Consider the following 10935-nt stretch of genomic DNA (forward strand, 5'->3'; position numbering starts at 1 on the left):
ATCTAATTTTTATAATATTCTAGTATTCTAAATTCTAATGAATTAATTTTTCATTGAATTAAGCTATTTTATCAATTTCAGTATTTACAATGTCACATGAAAATGATTTACAAAAATGTTGTAAGAAATATGGTAACACATCGTTGACAGAAATGTTTTTTTCAAAAACTTTACTAAGAGAGGTAACTTCTTTACCATGTAATCCACAAGGTACAATGTGTTTGAACCAGGATAAGTCAGTATTACAATTCAAGGCAAGGCCATGTGTTGTAACATATCGACTACATCTTACACCTATTGCACAGATCTTATGATTATCTATCCAGACTCCAGTATCGGATGTAGTAGTTGCAGTAAGTCCATAAGTCTCGTTACAAAGGTTTTTAATGGTTGTTTCTAAATTTGCAACATACCACCGAATGCTAGGATTAAATTTTTTTAAATTTAAAATTGGATAAGCAATCAGTTGTCCAGGACCATGAAATGTGATTAGACCTCCTCGGTTAGTACGTTTGAATTCTGCGCCCAGTTTAATTAAATTTTCCTCTAAAAGTGGATTGTAGTCTTTTTGTCTGATGCCTACAGTATAAACAGGTGCATGTTCTACAATAAGGAGATAACCACATTTATTAATGGTTGTTGTTTTTAAAGATTCTGATAAATGGTTTTGCAATTTAAGACATGAATCATAACTCATTTGCCCTAATTTTAATAATTTAATTAATCTGGAGTTCATTTTCTTTATCAAATCTTCTCAGATGTTCATACAATATTAAGGATATCTAAAATAATAAGAAATATTAATAGAACCATTAATAATGTTGAAATTGTTTAATTCACATTTACACTTACAAAAGCATCAGTTGCTGCATACATACATTGATTTTGATCTAAATTTGTGTTTTCCCAACTGCTCATACGAACATTTGTATCTTTATTTACATCTTTTTTAAGCTATTAAAAATAAATACACAAGTATGAATATGTTTCTTAAATCTTAAATAATTGCTTACGCTTATGAACTTACTAAATTTTGAACCAATCTGGCCATACTCCATCTAGTAGACGAGTCAAAATCCAAAACTTTGTTTGTGTAATCACCTAAATCAATAATTCCATCTAAAGCACCAGTAACATTAATGTCAAAATCTCTCGCAAGCTTCAAAAAATCACTATAAACAAAAAATATAGAATGTAATTAAATAATTAGTTATTTAAGAAAAACATGGGAAGAAAAATTACTTTTTAATAAATACACCAGACCATCTAACTCTTGGATGATTAATGAGCTGCACAAATATTGACGGAAGATTTATGATATGATACACCTATGTTATATAAATTTAAATAACTATCATTATAGGCCAACAGGTGAAAAATGAAAATACTAAAACACATACATGGAATAAATAACATGTGGAGTGGTCAGTGCAAATTTGTATAAGAGCAGTTTTTTTCGATTTTCTGTTAAATGTTACGGGCCATTCCATATCAAAGCCATATACAACTTCATGTATCTCACTAGACTCAATTTTGTTCCTAAACATAGATGTAAAAAGAATAAAATGTTGTAACTTGAAAGAACAATATTTTATAAATGGGGATTCAATGTTCAGAACTCATAGGGTCGTACAAAGTAAAGCAGCGTGTTTTAAGTATACATGTGTAACAGGAAAACTCACCAAAAAAAAAAATAATGATATTTCTTAAACGTATGACAAAAATTGTGAAAATTTTATGGTTAATAAAAATTAAGAAAATATACTCTTGTTAAGAAATTTCCAAAAAAAGTTATTAGGTTATACATTAATTTACTAAAAAAAAAATATTGATATATAAAAATTCTAAAAAATAACTACTTGAATTAGATAAATGTTGTTACCATTGAAATTGTTCTAATAATCAGATTTACAAATTGGATAGTTTGAATTTTTCTAAAAATATTTAAATCAAATTTAAGTTTTTATATTATCAGTATAAAAAAATATTTTTTTTTTAATATTACATGTGTAGCGCAAGGAACTATAAATTATATATAAAAAAAAATTTAAAAATATTAATTAGAACACAAGTTATTTCATCTGTCAGGTCTTCCTGTTACACACTGTAATTTAATATATGATAGAACCCGTGAAACAATGAGTTGTGAAACACTTTTAACTTACAAAATTTCCTCTGCATACGATGCTAACATATTTGAATATATGCATTGTTTAATTTGTCCTTCAAACTGCAAGAACTCTTTTGTATTTTTTATAACCTGACATTAATAAAAAAAAATAAACATTCAAAATGTACAGTTAACTAAATTTTGATCAAATATGGATTTGAAGGTATAAAGCAAATTATGTAACTCAAGTCTACAAACAACTTGGGAACAGGATAGAAGTATAAGGAATTGATAGGTATAGGTACAGTATTCTTACCTGCTCTTCTGTCATCCACGATGGAAGAATTCGCTCTTCATTTGCCATAGTTCAAACACCAACAAATCTTGTTTTAATCTTAATGAAAATGAATGATTATTTTTATTGTTATTACTTGTTAACTTATTTATCCATAATCATGACAGTTATATCCTGGATTCCCGTGCTTGAAAGTTTAAACTTCAATATTCATCTGTGATAACACCAAACAATAGATGATAACACGGTTGTTATAATAATATTATCACCAAACATTAGTTTATCAACGCACGGTTTTTTTTTTAATTATATTAAGTATAAGTTATATTATTTCATATTTAATTTTTTGACCATTATTTGTATTTTTCTTTTCGTATGCGTAAAATGTAAATGAATTCGTATCTCGTCAATGTAGTATTAAAGACTTGAAAAGTTGAAAACTTTCGTATGTTTCACTAGTCCATAGTAATCAAGTTCTGTATTTTACTAACCATTGAGTGCTCAAGGTGTAATTTTCAAGTATGCTGTGAATCTCGTCTAGAAGTTATTTAACATACGCATTTCATAGTGCGCGCCGAGGAAAAACATCTTGAGAGAAAGCACTGATAATATAATGTGGGAAATTTTGATCTATGCATTTTCCATGTTCATGACAGGAGCGTTGTTATTCCTCATGGTTTACTCTGTATCCTTTTACCAGTCAACATGGTGTATAATATTTTTTCAATGATTATTAATTATTAAGGTACCTACTCTTTAAGTATGCTACCTTCTCAACGTTTGATGGTTAAGTATGCTACCTACATTTAATTGTATACCCACAGTTAGTATGTTAAAACTTATAGTCTAATTAGTGTTATTCTGTTGGACGAAATAGTTTATTTATATTGACAATACTTTGGAAGATAATATATGCAAAAAAGACTTTAATTTTTAAATTCACATTAGGCATAAAGAAAATGTGTTGAGCACATGCTCTGCAAATAACATATTTGAAAACTTAATAAACCTACATTTCTTTATAGTTCATTTATTAAGCTTAAACAGGTATTGTCCTTTTTATATATTTGTTGCTATATAATATTTACGAATTAATTATTTTCAACATAAAAAATACAGAAAATGAAATATACTACAATACTTTATGGAAATATGCGCTCAACAAACCGGGGTATAGGCTTGTAATCAAGTTCGGCATTTCTCTGATTAAATTATCGGTGGTTATGTTTAAATAATATAATACTGTATACACTTTATTTTTAACATACTTTATGTTCGTGTAAATTTATTAATTTTTTTAATTTTTTAGTAATTGTATGGTTTTTTGAAGAATCAGAAACTCCTCAATGAGATATTTATACCATCTCCTAATTTATAACCAAAAAACTTGTCTGAAATGCTTAAAAGAAAGTGAACTTTTACCAGCAATAGATATTTGCATCAAAGAAAAAAATTAAATGGTATGTGGGAGCCTATTAAAACACTATTCTAAAAATAGCTGCAAAAGGGATTCTGATGAAATTTTAATTAAAATGACTTAGGTAGGTGGTACCATAAAATGTACAAAATAAGGTTTCCAAACATATTCATCAATTCAAAAATAAATTTATAAATATATAGTTACACTTAATTACCTATAAAAATTTCACAGCGAAACAGACTTAATGAAATTAATTTACAATATAGGTACCATATTAAATGAGTTATCTATCTTAAATAATCAACCGTCAAATGGTTATCTGAAACAGTTTAAAGTATTAACACTATTATATTAAAATTAGATACCTACTTCAATATTTTGTATTTAATTTTAAGTTTTGTTTATTGCACAATCTGTTTAAATAAGTTGAACAATAATTGAATATGGCGTGTAAGAAAAAAAAGACATGGTTTACAAAGAGAGAAACCTTCCATTGAAGGGACTTAGAAATCATATATTTAAATATTTCTATTATTTTATGTTATTATCAATTTCTGTAAGTAATTAAGGCATGTTAATTTTATTATATTTGTATTGTATAGTTTGTATTCTATTACCTATTGTTTTTCTTAGCAAATATTTTATTTAGATTATAACACTGTCAGATCTTGAATGTGATTATTTAAATGCTCAAGAATGTTGTAACAGACTGAATTTTGTAAGCATACATACCTCTATTAGTTATTTAGTTGAGTGTAAAAAAAAAAATAATGACATATAGTTCTTATATATTGAATGAGTAACAGTATTGAGTATGTTTCAAGTTTATTTCTAGCAATTTAAAAAACTAAGAGAACAGGTCTAAATTATTGAAAAAGTTTTCACATGACATTAATATAATAGGATAGTAAGTCATGTAGTTAGTTTTAATAATTGTTAAACAAAAAGGATGTTCATTTCTAGAATTATTTACATTTACTTTGAAGTAATACGTTCTAAAATTTCTGTGCAATCAATAAAACTATGTAGTAGTTTAAAAAGAAATTTTAAATTTACTGTTAAAGGGAGCAATATTAAAATATATTAAGGTAGGTTGTGTTTTGTATAATTTTGGAAAATTTGTCCCATTTGATTGGGTCTTGAGATAGTGGTGAATGTGGAAGATTTTATTCTATTGATACAATCATAGGTAAAAGGATTGGTGTGTGATCCGAACTTAAGTCATTTAGGTTACTAACAGAATGTTTTAACCAGGGCTTGCAAACGTTATAATAACGTTATGATTATAACGTTATATTTGACAAATAACGATTGAAATTTGTAAACGTAATTATAACGGAACACGATAATCAAAAATAATTAAATACCGCAAAACAAAACATAACGATTAACAATATATATATTATATCATTACGAAAAATAACGCAAAACAAAATTATTTGAAAATTTAAAATCTATTTATTTAAAGGTATTTAAGGTATATTTGTTTTGTAGAAATATATTTTATTTCATGCTACTTATTTTTGTCTTAGAAAAAAATCTAAGAATTGATTATAATATTATATTCCGTATCTGGGACATTACCTACCCGCATTTTTTTGGAGTTATTGATAACTTTTAAACTGAATTGTCAATAGCTAATACCTAGTATAATAATAATAATTATTATTATTATTATTATTAATAATGATTAATAATGCCCCGATAATTGCGCTGTAGAAGTATAGAGTATAGACTTATTTTGTATTCACTATTCACTCTGTACTTTGTCTACTCTGTAGTCTGTACTACTGCGATCCTCTTAGTATACTGTTATTAAAACATCCGTTTTATTTATATTACCTAGCTAAATATTAAAACAAAAACGCTATCATGGGTAGTATCATATATATACTTGAATACATTACTATTTACTTACATATTGGTGTTAGTATTTATTCCATTATTTGTGTATATAGTAATAGGAATACTATAATATTATAGTCTATACTCAATATTTCTATAATTTATTAGGCAATTGTAGCAAGGTATAAATACATTTCAGGTAATGTATTTCATGTACATTTCAGGTATATGTCAAACTAATCAGTGCAAATGTGTAAAACATAAATTACTGTCTAATTTTAAATGATATTTACATAATATAAAATGTTGTAAAAATGACTATATAATTCTAACACTTATAAAACTATAAATAAATAATAATGATTGATGATCAATTAGGTATAAAATATGTATAATACATTTAAAACAATAATAATTAATGGTTTTATTTTTGCTATTATAGGTAATATAATGTGTAGTGATTTTATATAATTCCTAGGTAATTTATTAAATTAAAATATTAAATAATAATTGGTATAGTATAGGTACCAACGTAATTATATAAAATACCTAGGTGTTTGGTATATAGAATACTATTTTATACCAATATTGAACATTAATAAAATAATAAATTATAATTTTCTGGTAACGATGTTGAAAAAAATTAAGTAGTAAATTATTTACTGGATTGTTGGAAAATGTTGGGTAAAATAACGTTTTTATTCTTAATAATGATAAATTCAAAACTTGGATAGCGTTTTAATTCTGAATAACAATAAACGCAAAAATTGTGTAACGTTTTAATTCTGAATAACGATAAACGCAAAAATTGTGTAACGTTTTAATTCTGAATAACGATAAACGAAAAAATTGTGTAACGTTTTAATTGTAAATAACGTAAAACGGAATTTTTTTTTCAAATGCAAGCCCTGGTTTTAACCTAATATTTAATTTCAGTAATGTTCTATTATTTAATAGGTAATTCATTTATTTTTCTATGACAATTAATATTCAACAATATAATTAACAATCTTTAATGTTTGTAATTTCAAGGATTTTAAAATTCATTTTTAAATTAATTTGTTTATTGTAAGTAATACATTATTTTTTTTTCAGTGGGTACGACCAAAAATTGTTGCACAAACAATAATAGTTGTAGGATTTTTGACTGATGGCAATTTATGGATGGCCCTTGTAAATATACCAGCTGCTGCATGGGTCATTTATGAGTAAGCATTTAATACTATTTGATATTATTCAATATTAGACAACTTTTTTAAAGAGTTATTCCATAATAATTTTCACAGGTTTGTCACTGTACCTAGAGGAAATACAGGATTATTTGACCCAACCGAGATTCACCACCGTGGGCAATTAAAAAAGCATATGCGTAATTTTGTAATATTTACTGGATGGTATCTCATTACTTTTTTCTTCTATTTATATTTGTAAGTAAATATTATTTATACAGTAAAAACAGAATCTATGCTGAGTAAAATCTTATTCTAATTTAAATATCACAAAATTATAAGTAAGTTATATAATTGTAATTATAATAACTAGGTTATATGGCTTTTTATATTCAAAATTATCAAGGTTAGAAATCCCGTTGTAATTATTCTAACTATTATTGTGCAATATAATATATTATTATATTGTATTTCAAATGATAGCCGATAGGTACATAGTTATAATTGCCTACTTTTATGTAGTTACCTATGTAAAATAAAATATAAATTCAATCAATTTTTGATGAGATATTCTAAGTATACTCTAGGTCACATTTAGTAACAATTCAGTAACTTCTAAAATCAAAAAATATATTTTTATTTTTCTAAGTTTTTGATCTTCAAGTAGGGTAGTGACTACTGGGTGACTTGTTCATGTATGTATGTTTTTTTTTTCTATCTCATATTCTTATTGTTCCTAAAAATTGAATATAACATATAAAAAAAAAAAATTTTAATTTGAAAATGTTTACTAACATTATTTAATACATTTACATTTATTTCAATAATTATAATATTATTTTATTTAATATAATCATTTACATTTTAGAACTTTAATAATTAAGTAGTTTTAGAAATTTAGATAGAATGTTTTTAATCAATACCATCTAAATGACTTATTAATAAATAATTTTGTTTGTTTTAGCATGATATTAGCTATACTAAAAGGCAATCCCTTGGAGACTGATGCGCCTCAGCACGTCAACAAATTCTAGTCTTTTTTTTTTTTGCAAGTCCTAACATTTAATATAAGTTATTTTATGTGTTATTTAAGTTTATATGTAAACATTTGTTTGATATTTTTAATAATATGCTTATCACAGTATAAAATGATTGGTTTTATGATACACTGATGTGCTACGCTATACAACTCTACAAAAAAAGGTAACTGGTTCATTGCTAGCAACAGTAAATACGGTTCCAAGAAATATGTGGTCAGGACATTTGCGGTCAGTTCTTTTTTCTGGCCAGTTGCAGTCAACTTATTTTATCTAACTGAGTATCAAATTTAAGGCACTATATATATTAAATTATATACTAAATATAATATGCAATAATATATTTTAACTTCCCTTCTCACTTTTCCAGGCAGTAATTCAAAGTAAAAAATATATTCTCAGACAATATTTATTTTATTTTCTGTGATCAAAATTAAAATATAAAATATATAAGATAAAAAGAGTTATTAATGTATTTGAAAATTAGTACTTTATTTTAAATACAGATACAGTTTTTTTACAAAAATATGTAAAATACGTATTTGAGTATTTATACAGTATTTGAATAATTTTATTCAAGTACATTACAACACTGGGTGTTCTATACTAATTACTAAATACTGAGTAAACGTTATCGATAATAATACCCATACACGACCAAATATAGCAACAAATCGGTACAAATGTATCCAATAATAATACATTTTTAAATTCTCCAGTACCTATATGTCAACACATTTTTATAATAAATATAGTTTATACTATATTGAATGTAATATATATAGTACCTTCAATTTGATATTCAGGTAGATAGAAATAAGTTGACCGCAAACAGCACAAAAAAGGTGCAGACCACAAATGTCACAACTGTATCGGGACCGATATCAGTGTGTGTCTACTATAATATATGTAGAAGGGGCAGTATATATATAATGGCTGGGGAGACGTGGTTTTCAAATATTTCCATTTGTGTTTGTAATATTTGTTTGATGTTTTTCTGTTTCTTATAATAAGATCAATACCTATTCTAATAAATGTATTTAGATATTTTGTCATATGAACATTGATAATGTTAATTAAATTAAACATTTGACATTGGATAATGGACATGACTCATCACATTTGTAGTTGTAATATTTTATTATTGATGTATTATCATATTATTTTAAGACATTAACTTATTGATATTAATTATTAGCATGTAAAAATATTATTTAATTAGGATTAAGTACATATTGTTTACTTAGGTATTTATAATGATAATAAAAAAGTAATTGAATAATACCTGAATTTCAAGACTATAAAGTATTGATTTAAATTGTATATTTTAAACTTAAATTATAAAGAATTTAACAAAATAAAAGATTTAATGTTATTTTTTCCTTTGATAACAATTGAAAAAGCAGAGTAGTTTTAAAACGGGAAGAGAAATACAATTTGTTTAGTAGGTAACTAATTTTAAGTTTATAGTCTGTTCCTAATTTAAGTTTAAGCGGGGGCTGTCAATTTAACGTAATAAAGTACTGTTGTATGTATTACAAATTGGCAAATATTTATGTTGTTTTGGCTTTTCGAAAAATACTATTTTCGTTTTTTCTTGTTCATTGTTGTGTCCGCAATCCACCGTAGGTAGATTGTTTACACTCTATTACCTGATATGCTGTTTGCATATTGTCCGCAATCCTATTATATTTTGAAAAATAAAAAAAAAATGCAAATTTACTGCCCATGAGGGTAATATATATTTAAGAATTTATATTTTAAAATACATAGTTATTTGAAGAAGCGGCCCACCGGATAAACTTCCGAATTCCTGGTGTTCCAATCCGCTCGTGGTACTTATAGTACTTATCTATATAGTTAGTACCTATTAATAGTTCCTATATCCTAAATACATGCTGTTGACATTTCCATGGATTTTTGGAACTTGGAACTCCCCCACCGAACATTTTATTCTGGATGGATTACGGGTTGTTTAAATGAACAATGAACCCTTATGTTTGTTGTGTGTTAAATGTTAATACTTATAATATTTATTTAATATAGTCTGTCTCACGAAAGAAAGGTACCGCGTCTCGACGAAATCCGGTATTCTTGTAGGTATATTTGATATAGGTACCAAACTGGCAGACTCTGATAGGTACTTATCCATTTGTTGATAAACGTATTTTAAAAAATTGTTATATTTTTCGGAGAGGGTATTTCATTCCAATACCAGATTTATTGTTATTTTAAAATCACCAACAATTCTAACAGTGCCGTATATAAAGTTTTAATATTGGTAAAATATTGAAATAATTGTCTACTCACTGTGGCCAACGGAAACCAAAAAAAAAATACTTTTAATTGAACGCTCTATTTAGGTCGCCTAACCTAACCTAACCTAACCTAAAAGGAAATATGAAATATGGTTTGTAGAATTTAGGTAGGTACCGCAACAGCATTGATATTTAATGACATTTCGTATTTATTAAAAATGCTAAATAATATTATTATATTTGCTCATATAGTCATATATTAATATATTATAATACCTACCATTGGTTATAAATGTTATAATAATCAATGGGGGACGGAGTGGCCGAGCGGACTAAGGCGTCGGTTGCGGCATTTTTCTTCGGGCAGTCACGGTGTCCGGAGAGAAAGGCCGCTACCCGGGCATGGCAGATACCTACGGGTGCCCACTAGAAAATTCTGCCAAACACAAAAACGTGTTCCTCCAATCGTTCCCCACCGTACCAAAAAACCCTATAGTACCACGCCACAGATGCCAGGCTTAAGACCAATGAAAAATAATAATAATCAATGATAATTCTAATGAGTAATGACTATGAGTCATTGGACTCGGAGGTTATTGCATTAAAAATGATATATTTTAGCACTTTATATTATAATAACATGCACATCAAAACGTCAAAATATACGCTATAAAGTATAAATAGCACTGACAATTTTTTTCATCTGCCTTTAAAACAATATACTAAGAGCCTTCTATTGAATGTTCAAGTTTTTTTAACCAACAAATAAAATGGAAACTGAATATGTCCGCAAACAGCTCA

The 10935-nt window shown here is 26.3% G+C and overlaps 3 protein-coding genes across 3 annotated transcripts; 1 reads left to right on the plus strand and 2 right to left on the minus strand.

Annotated features, from left to right (window-relative positions):
- Positions 1-58: 58 nt before the first annotated feature.
- Positions 59-697, minus strand: LOC132942735 (putative lipoyltransferase 2, mitochondrial). The gene has a single exon (XM_061011365.1). The coding sequence runs from the start codon at positions 695-697 to the stop codon at positions 59-61; it is 639 nt and encodes a 212-aa protein (XP_060867348.1).
- LOC132942907 (3'-5' exonuclease) lies at positions 570-2612 on the minus strand. The gene is made up of 7 exons (XM_061011618.1): positions 2427-2612; positions 2166-2260; positions 1401-1539; positions 1243-1328; positions 1028-1172; positions 853-954; positions 570-782 (listed from the first exon to the last, which is right to left on the minus strand). Exons 1-7 carry the CDS (start codon positions 2472-2474, stop codon positions 717-719), a joined length of 681 nt encoding a protein of 226 aa, XP_060867601.1. The 5' UTR covers positions 2475-2612; the 3' UTR covers positions 570-716.
- Positions 2613-2675: 63 nt separating this feature from the next.
- Positions 2676-9433, plus strand: LOC132943489 (protein cornichon homolog 4). Its single transcript, XM_061012503.1, has 5 exons — positions 2676-3090; positions 4475-4543; positions 6766-6878; positions 6957-7097; positions 7804-9433. The coding sequence occupies exons 1-5, from the start codon at positions 3019-3021 to the stop codon at positions 7871-7873; spliced, it is 465 nt and encodes a 154-aa protein (XP_060868486.1). The 5' UTR covers positions 2676-3018; the 3' UTR covers positions 7874-9433.
- Positions 9434-10935: the final 1502 nt, after the last annotated feature.

The sequence above is a fragment of the Metopolophium dirhodum genome, chromosome 4 (genome assembly GCF_019925205.1).
Source record: "Metopolophium dirhodum isolate CAU chromosome 4, ASM1992520v1, whole genome shotgun sequence".
Taxonomy (NCBI): domain Eukaryota; kingdom Metazoa; phylum Arthropoda; class Insecta; order Hemiptera; family Aphididae; genus Metopolophium; species Metopolophium dirhodum.